We start from the raw sequence: 26637 nt of genomic DNA on the forward strand, positions 1-26637 counted from the left end.
AAGCCATAAAACCCCGTTATTTGAATAAACAGCAACACAATCCAAAACCTCAAACCTATCCAATCATATAAGATTTTACTCATCCAGAAAGCAGGAATCACAGAAGCTACTAAATGATGAACTACTGTAGTGTATCAAAACTAAAAATATGAAACTTCATATAACATCACATTAGTACAAAAATAACACAACAGTTAAGCAATCCAAAGTGATAATCTTGAACAGAACATAAAGAACACTGCCTGTAAATCCATTCACAATGACTACCACAAATTCATCTAAAAACCAATGTCTGATGCAACAGGCTAAAGCATTCTCTGTGTTCTGTCTCCATATTACCATATTAATGTATGTTTCTGCTTTTTTTGGGTTGGGGGAATGCTGAATCTTCACAATGTTGTCAAATTCCAACAAATACTCCCAACTATTCATTTCAAAGAAGCAAAAAATTCCAAAGGGATGACCTTTTTCTGACACCACCATGAGCTCCATTCAAGCTACCAGTAGAGACATTGGGACCTTTGATTTCAGTGTTTGCTTCCAAGTCTAGATCAAATTCACGTAGAATGGACGTCTTCCAATGTTATTGTAGATTTTCCTCTCCAACGGCACGGATAAACAAACATTACATCTTATAAATAGTCTATAAACCAAACTCTCCACTTCAGTTCTTGGAGCTGCTATCCAGGCAAAACTGTTGCAACACAAGTATAGCTCTAACACTTCCCAACTTCTGCCCTCACTAGCATAAATCACACGCATGCATGAGGGTGCAAAATCCAGAGGAACAGAACATAGACTTGGTACTGTTAAATCCACATGGGGAATCAAGAATCAGCAATCTACAACCGAAAAAGAAAAAAAAGCTAAGCAATCCGTTTTCATTTCTCACCCTGAGATAATTTTAGAACTTTGGATCCTAAGCAACAGCGTTTATGGGTAATTTCTCATCAACCCTGGTGGGGCATATTTGGGAATGTAATCAACACAAACTTGATATGTTCAAAAGCCAGGGTTCGGTGGTAAAGGAATGAAAAGTAGAGACCACACAAAAAATCTTTGTCAAATAAATCTAAAGCATTTCTATACCGCCGAAAGATTCAGAGAATGCAAGAAGCCATATACATATGCAATGCCCCCACATAGCTGTCCTCTGGTAGTTCAAGTGAGGCTGAAATTCTGTGTGCAGGTGATCCCCAATGTCGTCTTTTTACATGTAAAATTTCAGCAGAACCTGACTTTGTTAAGTGACAAGAACAAGGCTCTGAAAAGGAAACTGATTTTGATTCCAATTAATATAAAGCAAGAGTCAGCAGGCAAACCTTGGTTGAATTCCATCTTCCATAATGTGAGCTCTAAAGAGGGGAAGTCATAATACTAGTTGGTTCCAACCCCTTGCCTCTACCTACAAGCATATGTAAGCAAAACCCTGAAGAAGAAGATGCAGAAGCAGCCCAAAGTAGAATTGCCAGCAGATTGAATGAAAATTAGAATTCTACTTTGGGCTGCATCTTCTTTGACAGAAGCTATGCTTTAACATCAACCACCACAGTGAAGAAACTTGAAGGATACATGAAAACTTAAGCACAATTTTAGCAATCAATTGTGGAGAAGTGTTCAACATTTGATAATGATCCCTAGGTGGGTTTTCAAGGCTCTAAAATACAATAAAAGCCAGAGTTCCACATGTAAATAAACCTGCTTTTTATTATTTTTCAAAGGAGAATTACTATATCATTCACAAAAGGTAATTCCCATAGAAGATGAACATTTAAGCATATTTTGTGAATCATACAGCTCTTTGAACATCACCCACTGCTATACTTGTTCTCGTCTCAGACAAGGAAAAGAAATACATTTCATTCCTTATAATCAGAGTACAATCCAAGCACCGCCTCACATAAAAGAATCAAGTTCACGGTCAAAATTGGGTTTTTAAATTTAAAAAGTACATTTTTGCCTTTTTACCAAGGCATGGAGAATTGTGTATACGTAAAATCCGTTTAAAAGTTGTTGCTGGTACCTATGGGATTGACATCTTCACACTTTACGGGCAAGGGTCCTCTGCTTCGTTGCATGCTGAACTACTTTTTCTTCCACCGGGAGACCCTTCCTTCGCCTCACAGCATCAATTAGCTTCCTTGCTGTGTTATGTAGGACACTAGAACCATCTCCAAACTCTTCGATTTCTTCTTCTGTTTTTGGCACAAAGAAGGGATCCTCAGCAAGTACTTCCCAGTGGCTAAGTACAAGTAAGGCACTTGAAGCACCCGATGTCCATCTGCGGAGCTCATCCGCAAATCCAAAGCTTTCTGCAACTGGCACATAGGCGTGCACAGTGAACAACGGAGACCCTTCCTGCATCTCTTCTTTCAAAACTCGAGCCCTTCTTCGGGAAAGCACAGCATACATGGGGCCTAAATATTCAGTTGGGGTGTTCAACTCGCAGAAATACATGGCTTCCACAATCCGTGGTTTCTTCTGCAGCAAAACAGTCCTGCATGCATCCTTGACAGCTGTCATAACCTGTCCTGCAAAGACGCCATATAGGTCTTGTTGTTGAGTAGATGGCTCTGACTCATCAAACTGTGTCTCGGGCTGAATGATGTTGGCTTCGACGAGAAATGCCAAACCCCACATAGGTTCATCACATAATGGTCCAGCTGCCGTGGCAAATTGGAACCCAGATACCACACTGCTAGCAAGACTCTCTGCCTCCATGTACAATGCATCGCTAGCTCCTAAACCTGTCTCAGCAGAAATATCATTTTCCTTCATCTTTGCACAGGAAACATCCACAAACCCCAATCTTTCAGATACAACAGGTGAACCTGGTATAAGAACAGATGAAGCAGCATCCCCACTTTTTGAGTCAGGAACAAGGAGAATGTTGGGACCAACCTGCCCAGGACCAAGGGCCCAAATCCTTTGAAGGATCCGGATCCACAAATTTTTATATTTCTCAACTTTATCACTATCAATTTCTTTACTCCCAGACTTAATATCACTTTCTATAGCATCCAGCATTCGTTTTTTAAGTGCCTCGATGGGATTCTCAACTCCAGTAACATTCAGTGATTCCAAGCTTTTGCTTCTTTGTTCTGATTTACGTTCAATAATACCTCCAAGTAGATCAGAACTTTCATCAAGAACCTTTGTCAGTGCAGGTGGAAGTTTCATGACTTTCACACGAATAATGCATCTACCATTGGGTGTTGTCTTCTCAGCATATTCCAAGCTATCAGTAAATAACTTGAGATTCTCTGGAGGAATAGATCCCTCTCCTTCAATGGTCTCCTTATAGGAGACAAGGGGAGGTGAGACTTCAATCTTTACCCTTGCAAATCTGTCTTTCAAATCCTTTATGCACCTCTCAAGATGAACCTCTCCAGCAGCAGCAAGTACATGCTCCCCTCTGGCAGAAACACCAACTTCTACAAATGGATCTGCCCGGTTTAGAAGCCTCAAACCCCTCAAAAGCGCACCCATATCTGCCGGATCAGATGGTTCGAGTGCCACTCTGAGAGTTGGAGCGACTTGAAAAACCAAACTTGAGAATGGCCAACAGTTTCTCGTGGATGACAGAGTTGCACTCTTTAAGATATGCTGACCAAGGCCTAGAATTGCAACAACATTCCCTGCCTGCACAGTATCCACTGGTTTCAATCCTTGCCCCATCATTAGATACAAGGACTGCAACTCTGCTTCCTGCACATGCTTTTGCATTCCATCTCCTTTAAGTGGATCATATAAAGCCGAAAGCACAAAAATACTCTGCCCTGAAGAAAGAACTCCGCTGAATACCCTAGCAAATGCTAGGAAGCACTCGTCTGAATCACTTACCCCTCCTTCCACGTTATTTTTCAAAATTTCTCCATGTGGACCTCTTTGCGGAAGCATTTTCGCTGGAACAGCGAACATTTTGGATACAAATGCAACACAAGGAGCTTCTGGATTAGAATCACAGACCTCAACACACTTCCTCACATGCTCGGTTTCTGCCAACACATCATGATAAGTCCCATTATCCAAAACCTCCCTCTTTGGGAGCAGCCGAGCAATTCGAAGAGACTGGGCGGCAATGGGATCAGGCATGGATCTAATAGCCATTGACAAGATTGAATCAGACAAAGGAAGCCACCGGCTCATAACAGCTTGAAGCACCACTTTTGGATCCTTATTCTGAAATTCACGAGAAGATACAGACAAGTTAAATGACTTGATGACTTTCTCAAGCATAGCTTTATCCCCATCAGAGTCAAGAGCTGCCTGATAAACCTGCCAGAGAGGTTCGAGCACAAACTGCACAAACATAGGCCGTGCCTTACTACCTCCACCGATTCCCTTTTTTCCCACAATCATTTTGGTCTTTGAATTATAATATCGGGGGCCCCATAAAGCCTTCTGCAATGCTGTAACACTAGCCCCAAGCTTTGCTGCATAGAAATCAGCAAACTCCCCAATACAGAAACCCCAGCCATCCAAAGCACAAACAAAAGCCACATTTCCTTTTTGAGGTTGGAAAGTATCTTCTTCATCATCCTCAATGAACTCCTGATTCTCGTCACCCATCTCTCCAGTAGGAGCAGCAAGTAACGAATCTACATCAGAAAGATACTTCTCTGACTTGTAGCCACTCACAATCCCATTAACCTCATGAACAATTCTTTGCAATCGATTGTAAGCTTCCATTGGACTCAGTTTCAGTTCTGAAATCAACCTATCAATCTTGTTGAGGACTAGACAAGGTGTAAGCTTTTCTACCCACGCCTGACGCAAGACAGCATGAGTCTGTATGTGAACACCTTCAACAGCATCCACTAAGATCAAGGCGCCATCACTCAATCGGGCAGCAGTGGAGACCTCACTACAGAAATCCATGTGCCCTGGTGAATCTATGAGATTAATATTGTGCTCCTTGTACTTCAGACCAATCGAAGAGCTCTTCATTGTAATTGCCCGCCTCTGCTCTTCGTCTAGGTAATCCATGAACCTCAGCCGACCAGCCTGCTTCGGATGGATTAACCCACTTCCAGCAGCAGCAATTAGATGGTCAGCAAGGGTGGTCTTCCCATGATCAACATGGGCAAGAATGCAAATGTTGCGAATTTTGTGGCAATCGGAATCCCCCATTCTAATCACGAGTCAGGCTTATTTCAACTGTTAAAAGAGACTGACTTTATGAGGCAGCAACCCAGAATACCAAAACAGAGAAGTCAATTCAAACAAAACCCAATACTGAATCACCAAATCAACGAGTAATTTCTTGATAAGTGGAGAAGGAGGTAATGACTCTTACTGGGCTCCTTTCTGTGGCAGATGGGAGAAACCCTAGCGACAACATTCCGTTCTACACGCTCGTTGCTGAATATTCTAATAAACATGTCGACGGGTAGGGCAATTGATAGTAAGACAAAGAGAGGAAACGCGAGTGCTTTTACCTCTTGTAAACGTGATAACCAGAGAAGGATTAAGAGTATCCTTCAAGATGACAATCTGAGGGAAGCAAACCACGGTTTCGTTTACTCCGCTTCAAGAAGAAAAGCAAGCTGCTTCGGTGCAAATTCTGCAGTCGCTCTGTACAAGTCCCTGAAGATCTGCACAAACAACGGTTGCGTGATTTGTAATGTATCCTTGGATCCTAGGGCTGTATATCAGAATTGAGGCTACGCTGCCAGTCCAATAAGGATTTTTGTTCGCGGCTGCGCGGGTATCCATCCGCGCAGCCGTGAGAATATGCCACGTGCTATGGGAAAATTGAATGGCTTAGATTCTTTTAATAAAATTTTATATTTAAAATATTTTATAAATTACAATTATGCGTCCTTTATACTTTTTAAATTTACAAAAACCAAACCCTGCTCATCTCGATGAAAACAATATTCTAAACCGGATTACAAACTCCTCTAACCCCTCCATTGTTCACCTTGGCTTCACCGAAAATCATCGATGGGCTCTTCTGGACATCCTTGCCACTGCTTTCGTTGCCGCACAGTTGGTACTGCCGGTAATTCCTACCCCCATGGTGTCCCACCGTAGTTATAACAATGGAATCACAGATAGAGGATGTCCAGAAGAGCCCATCCGTAATTAATCTGTTTGGGTCATCCATTTAGCAATTAATCAACATTCTCAAATATTCATTTTTTCAAAGATTTGTTGCAAATCAAAGAAGACCAAGCCCTTTGATCATTCTTTTAGCTTCACGATGCTTTGCCATTACAAAACCTAGAAACCGGAAAAAACAAGGTGTTATTATTTCAAGAAATTACAAATTTATTATTAGTCAGAGGAGAAAAAATGTAAGAATTAGGAAACAATTAGAACCGTCTTTAAGAGTTTTATATGATGTAGAATATCTCATGCTATTAGGAATGACAAGAAAAAGTCACAAAGAAGCTATTGTGGCAATATGGTGATTTTCTTTTTCTTTTTCTTTTTTTTTTTTTGCAGGGAAGTGGAATACTACTGAAGCGGCTACAGGGACGTGCAGTAAAAGTCCTATAATTCTTAATGAATGACATTTATGGCTGCCCTCATGAAAAGAATAACTCATAGAAAATGGAAATCAAGGGAAAGGACACCGTTGGGCCGGAGTTACGGGCATTACTAACGGTGCGGCAACAGAAGCAAATGTCCCGAAGAACGGTGCGGCAACGGAAGCAGCGGCAAGATGTCCGAAGAGCCCATCGGTGATTTTCGGTGAAGAGCCAAGGTGAACACTGGAGGGGTTAGAGGAGTTTGTAATCCGGTTTAGGATATTGTTTTCATCGAGATGAGGGGGATTGATTTTTGTAAATTTAGAAAGTATAAAGGATGCATAATTGTAATTTATAAAATATTTTTAAATATAATATTTTTTTAAAATAATCTAAGCCGTTCAATTTTCCCATAGCACGTGGCATATTCTCACGGCTGCGCGGATGGATACCCGCGCAGCCGCGAACAAAAATCCGTCAAATAACCCTTTCGTAAGAAGAATTTTGGAGCTTACCAAACACCAAAAAAAAAAAATTGAAATTTTTTTCAGCCCCCATCCTTTGAGTAATCATTTAATATTAATGTCACCTTTGAATTACTCAATTTATCCCTCAATCCCCTTAGTTAGTTTTTATTCACCCATTTCTAATACTATTCTAAACATTCTAAATTAAAAAATATGGAATGGTGGTAGGGAATTCCTTAATTCATAAGTGCTTTATTACCATTATTTACTAATAAGTCACAACCACACAATTAAAATAAAAGAAAATATAAAAACTAATTTTAGAACTTAATATCAAATTAAATATTAAAAATGATTTACTAGCTTTTACTATTTGATTGATAGGTTTAGGTTTGGGCATGAAGTTGACCCTTGGATAAAAGTTGCAGTACTGCAAGTCTGCAAGTGATCGGTGTTGGGTTGTTATAGAACGAGAAACAACAGCCACACAATCATAAAATGCTATTTTATTTGTCTTTTTTTTTTTTGTTAACTTATTTATTTTACTTTCATCGGTAGACACAGTCAACTTTTTGTATAAAAATGTCCCAAACGAATATTTTCCTGTTACAAAAAGATTTTGTTTCACTCTATGTGAAAAACAGGTTTTCAGCAACCAAGATCTAAAATTTTATTTGAAGAGTTCTTTTAGAACCATATTATTAGCATTTCCATCAAGTTTGAGGTCAAGACAATGTAAAAAGAGCTGTTGCATGTTGAAGAGCTTCCATGCTTAGGTTAGACAACAAGGAATTCAAAGGAGAATCCATCCAAGATTGGGTGCAATTCATCAATGTCAAATTTAGCAATTCCAACTCAATTAGACTGGGTTCACTCTATTTGGAGTGCATTAGTTTGGAATGATAGGAACCACTTTGATTTCAAGGAGTCTTCCCTAATTTAGACTCCTCCATGTTTGGACTTTCACAAATTTTAGATGATATTCATCATTTATCACTCCCCCCCCCCCCCGTGAACTTGGAGATGTGCTGCCGAATTCACTGTGATGTAGCTTGGGAAGCAAGTTCTTCTTCTGGAGGATGTTGTAGTCTGATTTGGGAGCCTGGTGGACACTTTGTCATTGCTAGATCAGTTGATTGTCTTGATTTTTCGGCTCTTGCACTAGAGTGTGAAGCCATTAGAGACTCTTTATATTTAGCTATGCCACTTAATATCTCTCATATTGCAGTTTTTTCAAACCGTTTAGTTGCTATCCATGCTCTTAATGGGCAGTCTCAATTGATAGATTGGGCAAGTGATGATATTTTGAGAGATGTAATAAGTTTATAAACTCATTTTAGTTTGGTTTATTTTTGCTATGTTAGTCGGTCTAATAATAGATATACAGATTACCTCGCTAGGGGTGCTAGGAAATTTGCTTTGAGTCATGCTTGGTGATAGTCTACACCCTTTTTGTTGTACAGCCAAGTCTTATCACCGGAGAGTTTAATATTATCATCATTTTGGCCAAAAAACAACGTAAAAAGGAAAGAGAGTGAACAAGAAGGGTGAAGAAAAGGGATAAGATAAGTTTATGAGGCATAAAGCCAAGTGAAGGGATGACATCACATTAATGGTAGATGAAAGCAAAATAGAGTTCTTTATGCTAAAGAAGGAAAAGGTTCTTCTGATTGGTTTTTTTTTTTTTTTTTTTTTTTTGATAAATGTTCATCTGGTTGTTGGGTACTTAGCAAAAATTAAATTAAAAAAATAAATAATAAAGACAAATTGGTCATAGAAGTGATAATTTATAGTTGAATTAATTTTTTTCATTGTATAGAGATGGCAGATGCAAAGTCTTAAAGTTTTTTTAGACTAAAAATGACGTAGACCAAATATCAGGGATCTTGATGATATTACCTTATATTTTATAATTTTTTTGGTAATGACAATGGTGTTAAAAGGCCTCTTTGTGGTTCTAGGGGAGTGGTCATCCAAAACTTTGAATGGGGCCTGACAACGGCGTAGGCATCTTGCCGAAAAAAAGGAGCTTTGATTGGTGGAATGTGTGATTAATTAGCAGTTTATGGTTCATGTTTAATTTTGATTTGGAAGTGGATGTTAATGTGAACATGTTGATTAGGACTTCAATTAGTTTGAGTTATCGCTAGCATACCTAATTGTTGGGTATATCATTTTGAAATGGATGTTAACTGTGAATCTGCTTATTAGAATGAGTTCTTGGTAGTATGTCTAATTTCAGGGTATATCATTGATTTGGTAGTAGCATGTGTATTTCGGTTGTTTTTCATTTGTTTCATATGGATTTTAGTGGATTCATGGATTAAGCCAGCCATTTTATTTTGCATGACCATGTTGAGAGAAATTTGATATTTAGTGAATGTATGATACATTCAATTATTCAACTTTACATTAAAAAAAAATGAAACAAAGAAAGAGAATTAAGCCGTGAACAATGGTGGGTACATGAGAAATGTATCTAAAGAGTTCACTGAAATCACATGTCAATCTTGGTGCACAGGCTATTTGATGGCATTAAATACTCGGATTTCTATATAATGCTTTAGGGCCTGTTTGGTTACATGAGTCCGGAGATTTCAAATCTCTAGATTTCAAATCTATGGAGTTATAATTTATAAAATTAGATGTTTGGTTGTGGAATGAAATCTGTGGATTCATTCTAAAAAACTATTTGATCGACGTGATTTTTGTGAATGTACAAATGTATAGATTTCAAAAAATCTATACGGATTTGCACCCATTACCCATAAATCTAGAGATTCCGATCAAATAGTTTTAAGGATGAATCTCTAGATTTCATGAATCCAGAGATTTTCCAAACCAAATTTTATAAATCTCATATTCATGAATCCATAGATTTGAAATCTCTAGACTCATGTAACCAAACAGGCCCTTAAAGATTTCCATTATAATTCTACAGTCTTCACATGTAAGATGATCCATTATAACTAGAGATAATAACACAAACACAGCAACGTTGAGTTTTTCAAAATTTTCCAAAATATGTCTCTTTTTTATCTATCTGGAGTTACTCAACATCTTGCTCGGTAGAATTTTGTGAAAAACAACAAATTTTGACCCACATTTTTTACTTTTTCTACAAAATATTTTCGTTTTATTTCTTACTTTTCTACCCCATTACATATGGGTCCCACATGTTTATTTTTTCTTACTTTACCTTTGCAGCAAACAAACTGTACAAATTTGGGCGGCCATCCAGCAGCCGCGTTGGATGTATGCCACGTGGCCGTCCAAAAAATTTTGATCATTCTTTTTCTTTTACAAATGCATTATCATTATCTATAAACCCGATTCTAAAGCAAAATCGATATGGTTTATCCAACAAAAACACAAAACGACTCACTTTGGAGGGGGACCAGCAGTTTCGATCGATTAAGGTTTGACGACAAGCATTTCCATTGCGATTTTGAAACAGAGATGAGTTCGGTTAGTAGAGCTTGGATCATAGTTGCAAGCGTTGGAGCCATGAAGGTAGTGAAGGATTAAGGCATATAATAGTTGGAACTCTGTTATGAGATCACTTCATCAGCACGTCAAGGGCAATATCCGATCCTATTCACAGGCTAAAAATGCATATTTTTCTCCGGCAACAACTTCTTTGTTGAAATTCCGCTAAGAAAAGTTGGAAATCAAAAGTGGAAGCAATCAAAGGAGTCGCTCAGGAAAGTAATGTTCTTGGGTCGCTTCTAACATCCCATTGAGGTTTTAGGTTTACACCAGTAAATTGAACACTAACCTATTTTTTATACAGCTGGACCATCTCCATCCAAGTTGTGGGGACATGAGGGATAGGGATTGGGAAGTTCAAGTGAGGGTTTGGAAATTAGAGAATCAAATCGGGTAGATTAGGGACTTCAATCTTGTGAATTTAGAAATTTTTAAACCTGTAAAATTAAATTTTTTATATTTACGTATATATCCCACAGGTTTTGTCACACCCGTCCGGTTCCGATCCTAGTTTTAGTACGTGGCAAATTCGCAAATTAAAATCCCTCAATTTTGTTCCAATTAGGTTTTACAAATACAAGATTGAAACCTGAACTATTGTCTCGTTTGAACGCCGTCCTTCCAATCCAATGGTGCTCTACCGATTTGCTCGCCGGTTGGCTCGCTCTCGCGGTATGAAGCTCGATTCTTCAATCACCGTAGGCCCTTTATTTTCTTCGTTTATTTCCCCTCTTCAATCTCTCTTGTCTTCTTCATTGGTTGATTTTTCAAAGTTTTTGCCGTGGACAGTTAAACAAGTCTTTGCACCAAAGAACCCTGGGAAATTTGGTTCAGGTATCTACAATTCGTCTCGGTTTTTTGGAGAAGTCAGAAAATGGCATCTGTTTCTAGTTTATGTTCGATTTGAGTTTAAATGTTTCGAGTTGTTATTCGATCTGGTGAATCTATTTCAGTGCCTGCAATTCATCGGTTCTGTTGATATCAGGTAACAAAAGAAATGGAGTGCCGTTTGGAGTTTCTCATTACGGTTTGTACTCGAAGACATCGTTTCATGGGGCGGATAGTGAAAAATTCCGTGCTTTTTTGTTCTTTACATTATATGTATCTAATCTTTGTCTTTATGTTAGATCCATTTCGCTATTGAATGTTTATTTTGGTAGAATTTATTTTATTTTATCGGTTAACCTGTTAGGGTCGACGTACGTGTCAGCCAGAAACAACAGAAATGCCAGTGAGGTACGGTTCTCTCTTTGAATTTTGGTGTGGTGGGGTGAGGGGATGATGTTTTGGGTTTGTGGGTGTAAGAAGATTATAGCCGCCGAGAGTTGTGCTGAAATTTGATGTTTCTTTTCATCAGGCCTTAACCGATGCAGAATATCAAGAATATAGACAAATGTACGAGCAGGTGTGCAATTCGTAATTGGATAAAGAGTATTAATTATTTTGGTTGGAGTTATCTTCTTGAGATTGAAGTAGTTAAAGTTACTCTAACTGGTTATAATGTTGATAAGCTATTATAATGGTAGCACAGCCTCCCCTTTCAACCCTCTCTTTAGCACTCGACCTCAACCTCAGCCCTAGTTACCATCTAGAAACCCTAAAATTCTATATTCCCAAAACCCTGATACCCCTAAACAACCTAGTATCCCCTAGCTTGCAGGGTTCTGCAAGCCCTAATTTGACTGTTTGATGTATCTAGGGTTGGACGCTCTTAAAATTGGTCCCAAAACCTGACCCAAACCCCAGGGGTATTCTGCTCATTTTTCAAACCACTATTTTGGGCCCAATATGGGTCTGGAAGGATTTCCCTTGAACCAAGGGTTCTGGGTCAACTCTTAGTTTGTTATTTGGTACAATCGATTGCAAGTTAAAGTCCTATTAATTTTGAGTATGTTGACCTAGTCAAAGTTGAGTCAAGTTTGGTGTTAGTTTAGGATTGGTTTCCTTATGAGTCAAGTCATTTTGAAAGAGACTAGTTTGTTTGTAATTTGGTTGTTTAGATCCTAAGTTATCTAATTAGCATGTGTTTAGCTAGATGACTTAAAGTGTTGAAGTGAGTTTTGAGACCCAAGGGCTGAGATCGCATAGTAATTAGATTTCTTTTGATAAATGTTGTAGAGTTCAAGTTAAGTTGTAATGGGACCCTAAGAGTCAGATATCCTAGTATGAGTCAGGATCCATTGTTTCAGGCTATAAATTACCTTTCTATTTGAGTTATTTTCAGATTTGGTTGATTAATGAATTGATTTGAGTTTGTGAATTTGACTTTGGGAAACTGGTGGGATTGCTCTTGGAATCTTGTGGCTGGGATTGAGTGCTCTTATTTCCGGTTTAGAGATTTCTTCATCATCTTCAAGTTCCCCTGCAGATTTTTCCAGCAAGTTCACCCCCATTCAAGCAAGTCAAGACCTCCGCTCAATCCCCTACAATTGCAGCCATTCCCTAACCCAACCCTAACCACGGTAGCTCTTTTCTCCATTTTCTTCTTCCCACGTTTTCAGTCCTAAGCCCACTAGGATTCCCTCAACCCCAGCCGCAAAACCACCCATCATACCGTCATTAGGATCGCCAAAGCCTATAGAACCTAGTCCTAATCTTAAAAACCTTAAGCAGCCCTAATTCTGGTTTTCAGAATTTCTGCACTTCATCTTCTTCCTTGAGAAGAGTTGCAGAATTTTTGAAGTTTCCAAGAAAACCCATAACCTTTCTCTGAAACAGTTTATAACTTACAGATTAGTAGTATTAATAATTCTTAATTACATAAACAACAACCCTAGGCCCTTTCCCCTCCTAATCGAAACCCTAAATTTGCCCCTAAATTCAAATTCAGCAAAATTCGGACCTGTTTCGCCAAACCCAGCAGCCTATAAACCCTAAAACCCTTGGCCAAAGCCTCCAGAAATCCTAGTTGAGGTGCTGGTTCCATTCTAGAGGATCCTGGAAGATTAACCCCTGAACCTGGGTTTACATCACCGTTGTTCATCTATTTGTTCTTGGTTTCTAGGCCCTAAACCTGTTGAGGCTACATCAACTGGAAACACTGCTAAGATGATTGGTTTTATATGCCCATTTAGATGAATTACATCACCATATAGATGAATTTTATCCCCCTTTTTATATGATAGCAAATGATTTATTGTTGAACGCGTCAACATTTGAATATGATATTGAAAAGTCTACCATTAGGAAAGACTTTTGTTGCTCCTTTAAATGATGAGACAATGCTCTCTTCTTTTCAGATTAGAAGATGGAATCATGAAGACATACCCTTCAAGATGGCTGAGGAAAGTGTTTCTAATATTTATTTATTTTTTATTTTGTGCATCGCCATTGGACATATGACAGATGGTTTGCCCTTAATTTCTATGTTTGCTCCTTCAGTTATTAATGATGCAAAAATCCAAGTTCTGTCTGCATAATACTTTCATGTCTGCTGTACTGCGTGTAAATTAGTTGTAATACAAAGTTGAATATGCCATATTGTCTTTACTATAGAGTTCTTTAGTCATTAGCAACTTGCACTTACCCCTTCCTCTTGTTTCTATAGATCTTAAGTTTTCTAATTAGCATGTGTCTAATTGAATGACTTAAAGCATTAAGTGAGATCTCAGATCCAACGGCTGGGATCGCGTAGTAATTAGATTCATTTTGAAAAGTGTTTTAGAGTCAAACTTAAGTTGTAAAGGGACCCTAACAGTGAGGATATCTCTGTATGAGTCAGTGTCCTTTGTTTCAAGCTATGAATAGCCTTTTTCTATTGGAAGTTATTTTTGGTGTTGGATTAATGAGTTGATTGATTGAGCGAATTTCGACTTGGGAAGTGGTGGGTATCCCTTTGGGACCCTGCGGCTGGGTAGAAAGCTTATCTTCTACAATTTGATAATTCTGTTCTCCTTCCTTATCAATCCAGCAGCATACCATCATCAACAAAGCCTATGGACAGCCAAGCATTCGATTTCAAAGCACTCAATTACAGCAGCCTCCCCCACTCCTTTTCCGTTTCCTGCACAGCCGTAGAAGCCCTCCCCCTTCCCTTTCTTCTTCCCACGTTTTCAGTCCTAACCCCACTAGGATTCCCTCAACCGCAGCCCCCAAACAACCCTCTATATCCTTATTAGGAATGCCTAGGCCTTAGTAACCCATCCCTACCATTAGTTTCATCTAAATAGTCCAGTAAACCTGAGGTCTTAGTTTCTTGGACTTCCATCTTATTCACTGAAGTTGCAGAAATTTCCAGATTTGCAGAATTTTCTCAAGCCACCCTACTTCAGCCCTACACCTCTAAGCTGTTTCTGGACTACAAAATACCAACTGGAGAAGTCTAATCTGCAGAACCAGCTGCCCTGTTCCCCACTACCCTAACGTAACCAAAACTCTAAACCCAGTCCTACTTGGTCTAGGATTTGATTTATCAAGTCTGATTCTGATATAAATTCAGATGTGGACTTCAAGTTTGAATCTAATTCTTACATAAATTCAGAATTGGACTTCAATTCCAGCATACTTGAGCTGAGTTAAAGCTGCATAGAACCTGTAAAAACCTTCCGCAGTGCTGGTTCTTATTAAAGAGGGTCCTGATTTAACAAACCCTAAACCTGGGTTTGCAACAATGGTATCAGAGCTATAAGTTCCAGCACTTGCTGGAGTCTGTAACCGCTGTAGATGGAGCACCAAGTATGGAAGACTTGACAACAGATTACTACCAGTCCCATCATCGTATCTATGGAGGGATACGACAACCAAAGAAGCCTCTAGAGATACTTGGTAGGACATGCCCGTGAAAGATGGAGTCACAAGGTGAAGCAACTGTGGGAGCACTTGGGCAGAGATGTCAGGGATATTGAGTCAATTATTCTTTCCCCAAGAACATTAAGTCAAGCGACCCCAACCATGCCCCTACTTGAGGAAGCTCACCAAAATTGATTGAAGAGATCAGGACGACTGGTACAGAAAAGCAAGACATAGGGATAACCACATCAGCTACAGCAGCCAGGCTACTAACCATTTGAGGGGGCCAAAAATAAGGCAACAGTTGAATTTGATCCTCACACAACTCACTGTGATGAACAACATAATTACAAGCCTTGAACAAACCAAACCAGTAAGTGCTGTGAAAGAAGGGGAGTTATTGACTTTAACGAGGGTCCACTAGTCCTTGAAAAGAAACTTGACATAGACAAAGTCCAGACAGAGGAGGACCTTACGCATAATGTTAAGATCCTAGTAACCAAAGAAGAAGTTGAGAAACCCACTCCACCAGAGGCAACACAGACAGCAGGACCATACGGTCCATACCAGCCCACACCCAAGTGAATGGGCCCTCCTTTGAGCCTTCCACTTCTTGGAGAAGATGTTGTCAGCATTCTCAGGGTGATAGCGATAGTCAAAGTAAGGTGATTGAGAAGGACTCCTAAAGCTTCACCAGACAATTTCTCATGTCCTCCTGGTTCGTTGAAGAAGACACTCCAAGACATGAAGACCACATCGCCTAAGTCATCATCCTACTACTCCCTCCTCACTACAAGATGAGAGGTCGAGTCTACTTGAAAGCCCTCTAGGAACTTGACCCAAAAGCACGCGACAAGTGCATTCATCAAAAGATGAATGTTTTATAGAATGGGAGAGTTGATATATCCAGGGATGGATCCCCTAAAATTGGGCCCAAAACTATACCCAAAGGTGCACCTAAGGCTGGCCGAATTCACCAGGGGTATTCTGGTCATTTTCCAAACCCCTCTTTTGTGGCTGTCTGGAAGGAATCCCCTTGATCCAAGGGTTTTGGATAAACTCTTAGTTTGTTATTTGGTCTAGTTCATTACAAGTTACAAGTCGTTTTAATTTTTAGTATGTTGAGTTGGTCAAAGTTAGAGTCAAGTTTGGGGTTAGTTGGGAATCTTGGAAGTGGTTTATTTGTGAGTCAAGTCATGTTGAAAGAGTCCAGTTTGTTTGTTTAGATCTTAAATTATCTAATCAGCATGTGTTTAATTAGATGACTTAAAGTCTTTATGTGAGATCTCAGATCCAAGGGCTGAGATCGCATAGTAATTAGGTTCCTTTTGATAAGTGTTTCAGAGTCCAGGTTAAGTTGTAATGGGACCCTAACAGTCAGTATATCCCAGTATGAGTCAGAGTTCTTTGTTTTAGGCTATGAATAGCCTTTTTATTGCAAGTTATTTTCAGGTTTGAATTAATGAATTGATTGATTGATTGAGTGAATTTTGACTTGGGAAGTCGTGTGTATCCCTTTGGGACCTTGCGGCTGGGTAGAAAGCTTATCTTCTACAATTTGATAATTCTGCTCACCTTCTTCGTCAATCCAGTAGCATACCAGCATGAACAAAGCCGACAGACAGTCAAACATCCGATTTCAAATCACTCAAGTAAGCACAGCAACCTCCCCCACCCCTTTCCCCTTTCCTGCGCAGCCCTAGAAGCCCTCCCCCTTCCTTTTCTTCTTCCCACGTTTTCAGTTCTAACCCCAACCCCAGCCCCAAAGCCACCCACAGTACCCTCCTTGTTGTCGGAACAGCCTATGCATTTTGATTTACTTCCAAGATAATAACCTAGTTGACTTTAACTCAGAACTTTGAGACCCTATATATTGACTCTTAAGTACGACTTGTGTTTGTTTAGTGAGGTCCTGGGCTGAACCAAAATCAAAATTAGGACTTCAGTTTCAGAGAGTAAACCAATCTTAAACTTCACAGTTTGGTTGGTAACTTCATAGGGATCTATTACTTTTTCAAACCTTGTGGACAGATGCTGCTTTCATTCCAGCCACTGGATAGAGAGAACATGATCTAGATTGCTTGGGTGAAAATTCAGATTTTAATTGCATCAAACCAACCTAGCCAGGATGCATCTCATAATTGTTCAGTGTTGTAATCGGTTGTGTTAATTTTTTTGGGAGATTCCATCAGAAGATGCATTTGTTATAAACATGTCGATCAGCTACCTTGATCATTCAGGTGGTTAGAGCATGAGATTGTCTCTTATGAGTTACTCAAAATAAGTATTCCGAGATATGTAAGAGCTCAGTACATGGGAGCTGTTGGATTGTGTACTTGTGTCAAACATTGCCAATCACCAAACAGGTCGTGTGATTTATAAACATATCCTTGCTGGCTTCCGGATCATGAATCATGTAAACAGGGGTTATAGGAATGGTAGATTCAGATTACATCAGAGACCCTATGCTTGCACTGTGATTTCTAAACATATCGTTGTCTTGTTTTCTTTTCAATCTATTCTAGGGTTTATACTTTTATTGGGGAACAATTGTGTATATACTTAATGGTATTGTGAACAATTGTTGGTTTAAGTTTTAATAGATGTGTTTTAACTCAACAAGGTTTTGTGCCTATTTTGCCCCAGGCACGTGCCCATTATGCTATAGCCAAACAAGTTTTCAACTGCCAGAAATGAGAAATGGGCACAGGCACAAGAAAAAGTGGTTCTTGCCCATTTGTCCATCTGGGCACATAATAGACTCCAAACAACCCCCAACTCCCTCATTATCTGTTCATGCTGTTCATGTATCCATGCCCATGCCAGAAGTCTTCTTCTAATTTCCAAGTTCAGGCCAAGCTATTAGTGTAGGAAAGACAGTAGCAGCAGGTGCTGGAGGTACGGCATCTAAATGCAGTTTTGAGGGGTTATGCACAGGCAGTCTTAGATCGAGCAGCGGGAGCTTCCACACAAGAGCCACAATAAGGGCATTCACATCAGCAACATCCACTCCTGTAGCTGGGAGAGGAGTGTTCATCCATCTTCTCAAATCTGGTCTTCCTCTGTTTTAATTTCCTGCATGATCTCTGTTTTGGTCATACATAAGTTGGAATCTACTATAGATAAACCCTTAGACAATGTAATCATAAATTACCAGGGATCTGACAGTAGGGCGTTGCAGTTTAGTGGTGGGGAGATGGTTGAAAAAGTATTATTTTAAGAAAATACTTCATATCGTTGAAGTCGGAATTAATTGTTGGTAGGTCCAAATCATTTTTTGAAGGTTGATTTTTTGGAGCCTGAATGATCTGGTCTCCCAAAGCAAATTCTCAAAATAATTCTATGAATGAAAGTTTGAGCCATTTTCTTTTGATTATTCTGCATGTACCAATCAATTTGAAGCATATTGTTTATTTAATTATGTTTTTAAGAGATTCAGTTTTCATGTTTAAAATCTAGGCAAAGTTATTTTGGGAAGTGTGCATTTTATGATACTTGTATGATGTGATATGAGTAGAGCTTGAGTTCAATTAGTATTTTGCTAAAGTTTGAAAAATGTTGGACCTTCATTGTTTGGTATTTTGGACATCAATTTATTTGTACTCTTATCTTAATGCAGGAGAAATTTGGCTCTAAATTTGACAACGGGACTAAATTTAACCGTGGGGATGACGATGATTCTGTGCAGTCCGCTGTGTCACGTCTAAAGCATCTCGACGAAAATGGTTATGGAGTGCGGGATCTTATAAAGTCTTATAATAAAAAAAGGTGTGTTTTGGTAGAACTTCCGCTTGTATAGGAAGTGATTTCCACAATAACGCATCGACTCCTTTTGCTTTTCCTATCAATTAATTGTTTTTTTCTTTTTCTCTTTGGCCTATGTATGTCTGAGAGAAGGGCTAGACAGGCAAGTTATGATGTGGGATTGGGGCAACCGTTTTACGCTGGTATGGCTTGCGGCTTTATGGCCATTGTTGGCGGCATTTATATTGGTACTGCACTGCGTGCTGTAATTCTTAAGTGAAGATCTCGTCCAAAGTCCTTACCAATGGTGTACATACATTATACATACATTCGTGCTAAATATGGGTCCTTTTTCATTTGTTTATTCGGGACAAAATTTGCACTAAATATGAAGTCGTCCAATTGTGTCATTTTTCTTTTGCTGCCTTAGTGGTGTAAGTGTCAAACAATCTTATCACAAAGTATGTTTCAGTTTTTCCTCTTGGCTATTTCTGATTGACCTTGAAAGTAAGGGTGTAAATGGATAACCGAAATTCGCTTTTGAATTTGCATCTGTTGAATTTGTAGATGAAAATAGACATTGCCTGATATGGTTTCTCAAGGCAACCAAGATTCATTGGGCTTTACTATGTTCCTTCTAGTTTGGGTTCATCTCTTCACACTGTGGGGTACTTTGAGTTGATGTTCAAAATTTAAGTAGAAGGTTGCTTAAAGCATTATGCTCTCAATATCTAGTTTGGAATATTAGTCTGTTGTTTCTTACTAGTATTTATAAAATACAACTAGGTTCTATAGTTAATTAAACCCTACCAAAAATGCCCATTACACCGTTTAATCGTAAATAATTTGATAGTTTATGAATGTAAGCGTGCTGTGCTCTTCAATTTCACAAGAGGAGGGCCCTTCTTCTTCTTCTTCCCGGGCCTTTCTTGTAGATATGCTTGGGCTGGTAACCAAATCCTCCTTCTTCTTCTTCTTCTTCCCGGGCCTTTCTTGTAGATATGCTTGGGCTGGTAACCAAATCTCTCCTCCATATCCCCTTGAGATATTTGAACAAAAGATCATGAGGATTGTAGGTCTATTGTTAGGAATGGTTCCATTGCTCTATGTCCTTTTGTTTTTTAATTGTTTAAATGCAGTTTAAACATGTTGTCTCGTTCGTTTTTCAGGTTAGGAGATTGAAAGTACAGGAAGTGCCCTCAAAACAAGCGGAGGTGCCCACCTCCCTCAAGGCAAGCCTGCTGCAATAGGGAAATGAAACGACCCCGGAGATCGAGGATAGAGGAAGATGATGGAGAACGAAGCAGAGTTGCATACGCTGCAATAGAAAGAAAAAAAAAAAGAAAAAAAAAATTGCCACATGGCACAATCTTATGAGGGAGTTGTAAGGAATTGTACAAAAAGGAATTACAGAGGATGTAAATCCTGGTTTACATGGAAGACTAGTAATGAGAAGTGATTACTCATCAGTCATCACAACCTGTAATACCCAACTATGTTTTCCGCGCTAATACAATAAAACAAGGTTGGGCACAATGGATACAACTCAGGAGTCAGGAGATGATAATTCAGAGAAATTGGTTCGTTTTTTTCTTAGGTTCAATTGCATCCGAAGGACTTCATTGCTGTTGGGCCAATCGAATAGTTGTGATGATACAGATGGTACAACCCAAATGTTGTTTTGCCTCCATTGAAACTTAGAAAGACGTCGGAGCTGTACTGATTTAGCTTCTCGTGACAATAGTTGGTAGCTCCTAACATTTTCGCAGTGAATCAATCAATATATGGAGCTGATGGGTTTCAATGTTTTGGCCAAGGGATTCTAAATCACCCATCCTATTATTTTGGATGGTTTCTGTGTGTTGGGTGCTACAGCTAAGAATAACGGCACCGCTGCATTCTTATCACAATTATGAGATTCATGCCTAAGGTGGGCAAAGGCTACCCAAGTGTAAGGTTTCAGAATGTTTTCACTTCATGATTTTTTTGCATAGAAGAGAAACCACGACTCATAAAGTTTAATTACATTGAATATATATGAATGAGCCTCGTGAGTCCAGTAGATGGTTAAACACTTTGAATTGGAAAATAGTAAGGCCCACGAGACATGGTTGGTTTACTTGTTAGGTCACCAACTTGTCTTCTTATGCCAAGTAGGTTATATTGAGCAAAGTATATATATATATACCTTCATGGATTTCCAAACATCATTATATAAATCTTGTGACTTATCACCCAGTTCAGCTATTCGTAAAAAGTTTGCCCTAAAAGAATAAGTTTTGTTTAGTTCATTTATTATTAGGAAAAATTGGGAAAGAGAAGATTATGAGGAATTGACATTTGTGCCTAACCGTAGAGGAACAAACAAAATGACCATTGTCCTAAAAACAGATACTGACTTCTTTATCATTATCACATTTTCTTTTCTATAGTTCTATAGTTGTAAATCCAAAAACAAACCCAAAATACTGAAATAGACCATCGACTGTGAAGTACTAAAATAATAAATATACTTACACATCTAACATGAAACTAAATTCAAACACAAATGCACACTACACAACATTTTACACACCACATATATGATGGTAAAAAATCATTTCAACCCCATGGTTCATAGCCAAACTCACAATAGAGTGGGAAGGTTGCATCAATGGGAGCACAGGGTCACTTTCATCAATAGAGAAACACGGAAAAGATGGTTAAGGTTTCAACATCCAACCAAGAAAAAAAGAGAGAGATTGTCAAGATGAGAAGAATTTTCCACTCTGGAAATGTCAAAAACTTTATATAGAAAAAGAAAGTGAATCAATAATTAGACCCATGGTGACGAGTGAGGACATCAGCCAAGAGGCAAACACATTTGGGCCATAGGCATACCTCATACCTCATTCCTCATATCATATCAAACTAGCACCCCTCTTTCATATATGCGTTACTATTTAGCCCATGCTGTGAAAAGGAACCCCCATGCTGTGGAGATCAAAATGGAGAAGGGAGGGCTAAGTCTTGTTCTTCTGAGGCTGACTCACTTGTTCTCAATCTTAAACCTTTGATCTCTGTAAATCAGACTCTTTTATGTTCAATACATTTCAATAAATTAAGTCTGTTCTCCAGTAATTATGAAAGAAAGAGGGAGTGGAAATGATAGAGTTGCAAATTCCGTGAACTGTTTTTTAACATTATTTGGGTAAGGGGTTAAGGACCTAAGGGAGTAGCAAGGGGTCAAAAGGTTAAACTACCTCCTCAGAAGCTTAGGTGGCAGAACCCCATAAGAGTAAAATAACAAAACTGAAAAATAGGAAAGGAAGGTGGATTATGTGTGGATGTGGGTGGAACTAAAAAGGTTACCTGCTTCTGTCATTACATAAAAACCATCGCCAGGCCAGGGGACTAATCACACTAATATGCAGCAGCAGAGCACACTCTCACTCTCTCTCTCTCCTGCAGTGTCTGCTCAGCTGAGCCCACCGACCCAGGAAGAAAGAGAAAAGAGGGAAAGAGAGAGAGTGATATCCTTTGTTTTCTTAGCTGTATGAGTTTACGAGAGATTGAAATGAATTTTTATTTACAGTTTTCAACCGTCTCAACCGTCTATCTCTTTTAGCTTATGTGGCTTAAAAATAAGCATCGGACAGCAGATAAAAATCCAATCCTAAACCCTAAAACCCTAAAACAGTAGCATATCATCCTGGGATTCATCCGATATTTGGATTACATGCGTAGTAGCCTCATTAATTTAAAACAGGAAGGTCCATTACATGCGTAGCAGCCTCATTAATTTAAAACAAGAAGGAAAAGGAGACACCAGCCCGATCATGCAGAATCAGGCGGAGGAAGTGTAACAGCTTTCTTCTGGTTGAGCAGGGAAAAATATCTAGTTGCCGCTTGAACTACGGCAGCCAGGGCAGCGATTCCCCCCAGAGCTGCCATTGCGCCCTAGGAAAATTGGTTTTCGGACTGCCTGAAACAAGTATATCTTATTAATTCCCAAACTAAATAAAAAAAAAAAAAAAAAAAAAAAAAAAAAAAACAATCAAAATACTTGATGAGGTCTTCTAATCTCTGATATTGCACCTTCAGCATCAAAACCTCTGTCTCGCAGATTGTTACTCTTTTCTGAAACATAAGAAAATAGGGACTTATAATCCGAAAGAAAAAAAATAAAAAAATAAAAAAAATAAAAAAAAATGTTACATTACCTTCAGAAGACTCAACTTCTTTGCCTCTTTGGAAGCAGAGAAGTGCTGGGCAGCATCAACTACAGACTCAGCAATCTCCATCGCTTGGGGATGTGAGAAACCTTCGGATTCCAACTTCTTTGTCAAAGATAGTACAAAAACTTCGACGGTCTTACTCAGACGACACATTTTGGAAACTTCAGAACAAAAAATGGAAATGGAAGTAGAACGAAATGACACTCGAAGAATGACCTATTCTTGCTCAGGTTTATAATGAGAAGAAAGAAGCGTGCTGCAACAACGGGAGACCGTTTAGGGTTTAAATCAATTTGGTTTAAGCCAGTTGGGTTTGGGTCAATCCGGTTTAAAATCAATTGGGTTTGCTTCACTTAAGTAGAGTTCAAATTGAAAAATAGATTCTTATCCAATGGTTGTGTATCAAAGTTGCCAAATGGCACACTCTAGCTGAGGTTGCATGTTATCATTTGATGTAAAATTGAGGTTTAGTAGATGGTTGGAATGGCATGGACAAAATTGGTGTCAAAAATTTTGAAGAAAAAATAAGGGGAAACTTAGGGTTGGTGTTTACAAGATCATAAGAAATTGATGCGGGATTAGGGGTGATTGAACTCACTGTTGACTTAAGAACAGAAAATTGACAATAAAAGATGTCCTTGAATTTGAAACCACAGCAAGTTGAAGGAGTTTTCCATGGAGGTCGAGAGAATTCGTTAGAGCAGGGAGGCAATTAGAACAACTAATTCAAAAGGTACCAATGCTCAAACAAGAACTTTTATTGATCGATTCATGGGATCAGCCAATAATTACATTTATATTTTTTGCCTCTATGGTTGATATAGCTTTCAAAATCAAACGAGGAGTTGAAAATAGATTTGATATATCCTTTTAACAAGACTACACACAGCACACATCACGTGTGCAATATACTTTTATCTAGTATAGATATAGATACCAAGGGTAACATCTACAGTTTTTTTTGTTGTCAAAAAGAGCCTATGTATCTTCATATATCCTTTATAAATAAAAATCATAAACAATCATAATAAGAAAATTAAGGAATGTAAACATGCTTACCTAATTGCCGAGACTACCGATTCCAAAGGAAGTCTTCCAAAGAACCAACCAAAAAAAACCTTGATTGTTTTCTGTAGTAATAAAATCAGTGTTAGTTCCATCAAAAAATGGATCACAACAAAAGCTCAAGATCAAATTTCTTCCACCTGTGATATTCCTATGTTTCAAGTTTTTCACCGTTTATCAGATACACAACCTAACAACCAAAGTGGAGGCACCTCACCAAGAAACCAAAAAAGCGAGGAACCAAACTTGCTATCAGGAAAACCACCCAAAGACAAAGTAAAATGAAAACGCTTGTCATCAAAGTATCCTTTAATATATATATATATACACACACACACACAAACAAGATGGAACTATTTATCAGTATTATCTGAAGTTTCTTTCACCAAGTATCATGAAGAGATGCATATGCAATGTAGAAACAAGAATTGCAAAACTTGTAAGAGAGATATTTGAAAGCGAAAGAAGAAACAACACCCAACAACGAGCCTATTCGTTCTATTCCCTATACATATCAATAATCTTATGAAGCAATGCCATTTTGAATCTTATCAAAAAAAAAAAGAAGAAAAAAAAGGTAATCAAAAAAATTACACATTCATGCTAAGTTAACCAACCATCTCTAAAATGAATATCAATTCATAGAAGGAAAAAATAACAGCTCATACACAACAATCAAAAGGCTAAACGTGATGACCTTGTATCTCAGTTCCTTATAAATCAAAAAATGGATAACTGTCCATGATCTTTTACTGTCTCTGGATCATTTATAAGGAGCTATCTTAGAGGGCCAAGAGTCTTTGAATCACATTATGGGGGCAATAAAGTACCTCTTTGAAATTCAGAGTACAAGCTTTAATACATAATTTCTGAGAAACTCCCCACATATGACCAGATTCAATCCTCACTAAGCTCTCAAGCCAGTAAGTGAAACGTCTTCTAGAATTTTGTCGTCACTTGACTTCAATCGAAATACCCTAATGTCAAAGACCCATTTCAGCAAGTCAAACATCAGAAATTTACTTCATAAACATATCCTCATTTACTCCTAAATCCGACAATAGTATTTGAAATCCAGAGTTCAACGGAAGTATCCCATTGAAGGTCTTCTTCCACAAAAATATCCTATCCCCTTCCCAAGACCATGACCATGCATTTGGAATCTATGAGGAGAATAAAACTGTTGACCTTCCAAAGAGAGGCAGAACACTCCGAGAACTCAAATCCAAGTACAATCTCAAAATTGGCTTTATAGATTCTCTCTTACTGAGTTTAGCCATTTTGGGATGTCAAACCAGCCGGACAAGCACAACCATTCCTGCATCTTTAAAGGTCACAACAAAAACTAACCAATTACATAAATTGGTCTTCAAAGTCAAGACTGATATCAGTCAAACAAAGGTGGTGATTGACCTTATTGCTCAACAAACAAAGCAGAACAGAACCAGTAAGCAAGGTATGTTGTTTCGGAGGTCTCAATTTTTGAAGACATCTTCTACTTGTTGCACAATGGAAATTCTTCAAAGAATCATCAATCAATGTAACTTTAAAAATACAGTTTTTACACAAAACGAATTTTATTCAAGGAATCTGCAAGTTAAAAAAAATAATAATAAATAAAAACAAACACAGTTGAAAAGATCATCTTCTAACAATCAAATATTTCATCGATTAACATAAAAGAAACATAAAAGAAGTAGAGCAAATAGTATATACCGGTAAGAAAGCGCCTATGTAGACAGCGTTTTAGTCAGAAAAAACTGATTTACTAGGGCAAAACGAGAAAGGGAAAAACTCAAAACCCTAACAGAAAGTCGAAACAAATGAGGATGATGGAAGGAGAGGGGACAAACGTTCACGTTCACCAGGAATTCTTCTTCAATCTTCATAGCTTCCTTTGAAATCAGGGTGGAAGTCGAAGCGATCGAGTATGCTTCCATCGTTTTGGTCTCGTGAATTTCAACCGATTTTGACTCACCAGGGCTTTTTCTTCTTCAAGCTTCTTCATCTTCTTCTTGAAGATTTTTTTCCTCCATGGCTCCCTCTGAAATCAGGGTGGAAGACGAAACATCGATTATGCTCCATCATTTTGGTTTTGTGAATTTCAAACGATTTTGAAAACAATTTTGAAAGCGTATATTTGGATCGAAATTTTGAAAACGTATAAACCGAGCGGTTCGTAGACGGTCTAGCGGTTCGTGCGAATAAACCGCTCGGTTTACTGACCAAACAACACTTGACCTCTTAAAAGTGGACGAACGGTTGAGATCGTTTACATTTTGATCCAACGGGTCGCTGAACCGTTCTGCGCATTTAAGACGCTGACCTGAAGCAAAATCGACATTTATTATCATATCAAGTGATACATCGCTTTCACCATTTCAACAAATTTTTTTTTTTTTTTTTGGTAAAACCATTTCAACAATTATATGAACGATACTGCTGCCA

The 26637-nt window shown here is 38.5% G+C and overlaps 2 protein-coding genes and 1 long non-coding RNA gene across 10 annotated transcripts; 1 reads left to right on the plus strand and 2 right to left on the minus strand.

Annotated features, from left to right (window-relative positions):
• Positions 1-783: 783 nt before the first annotated feature.
• On the minus strand, positions 784-5633 carry LOC149017063 (Ribosomal protein S5/Elongation factor G/III/V family protein). The gene is made up of 2 exons (XM_089151362.1): positions 5300-5633; positions 784-5160 (listed from the first exon to the last, which is right to left on the minus strand). The coding sequence occupies exon 2, from the start codon at positions 5131-5133 to the stop codon at positions 2041-2043; it is 3093 nt and encodes a 1030-aa protein (XP_089007488.1). The 5' UTR covers positions 5134-5160; positions 5300-5633; the 3' UTR covers positions 784-2040.
• A 5282-nt stretch (positions 5634-10915) lies between these two features.
• Positions 10916-20862, plus strand: LOC149017064 (uncharacterized). 3 transcript variants are annotated; one of them, XM_089151364.1, is made up of 9 exons: positions 10917-11107; positions 11225-11269; positions 11421-11462; positions 11628-11671; positions 11793-11840; positions 13675-13717; positions 18781-18931; positions 19061-19110; positions 20077-20859. In XM_089151364.1, the coding sequence occupies exons 1-9, from the start codon at positions 11065-11067 to the stop codon at positions 20079-20081; spliced, it is 471 nt and encodes a 156-aa protein (XP_089007490.1). In that variant the 5' UTR covers positions 10917-11064; the 3' UTR covers positions 20082-20859. The 3 variants fall into 3 exon arrangements, with proteins under 3 accessions (XP_089007491.1, XP_089007490.1, XP_089007489.1); XM_089151365.1 differs by lacking the exon at positions 19061-19110 and having other exon boundaries at positions 10916-11107; positions 20077-20862; XM_089151363.1 differs by lacking the exon at positions 20077-20859 and having other exon boundaries at positions 19061-20051.
• A 949-nt stretch (positions 20863-21811) lies between these two features.
• On the minus strand, positions 21812-26366 carry LOC149017065 (uncharacterized). Of its 6 annotated transcripts, none has more exons than XR_016172762.1 (4): positions 24184-26353; positions 23110-23210; positions 22985-23026; positions 21815-22871 (listed from the first exon to the last, which is right to left on the minus strand). It is a non-coding gene; the product is annotated as an uncharacterized LOC149017065 (long non-coding RNA). The 6 variants fall into 6 exon arrangements; XR_016172764.1 differs by having other exon boundaries at positions 21817-22871; positions 23110-25166; positions 26055-26366; XR_016172763.1 differs by having other exon boundaries at positions 21817-22871; positions 23110-25166; positions 26043-26366.
• Positions 26367-26637: the final 271 nt, after the last annotated feature.

The sequence above is a fragment of the Hakea prostrata genome, chromosome 4 (genome assembly GCF_041222555.1).
Source record: "Hakea prostrata isolate BN-2017 chromosome 4, UWA_Hpros_2, whole genome shotgun sequence".
NCBI lineage: Eukaryota > Viridiplantae > Streptophyta > Magnoliopsida > Proteales > Proteaceae > Hakea > Hakea prostrata.

Bases quoted from the DNA above. Each gene is read 5' to 3' on its own strand.
- LOC149017063 (XM_089151362.1), bottom strand. From the start codon at position 5,133: ATGGGGGATTCCGATTGCCACAAAATTCGCAACATTTGCATTCTTGCC.
- LOC149017064 (XM_089151363.1), top strand. From the start codon at position 11,065: ATGGTGCTCTACCGATTTGCTCGCCGGTTGGCTCGCTCTCGCG. The intron at 11,270-11,420 runs GTATCTACAATT...TGTTGATATCAG, and splicing joins CCCTGGGAAATTTGGTTCAG to GTAACAAAAGAAATGGAGTG. The intron at 13,718-18,780 runs AGGAAAGTGTTT...TTATCTTAATGC, and splicing joins CATACCCTTCAAGATGGCTG to AGGAGAAATTTGGCTCTAAA.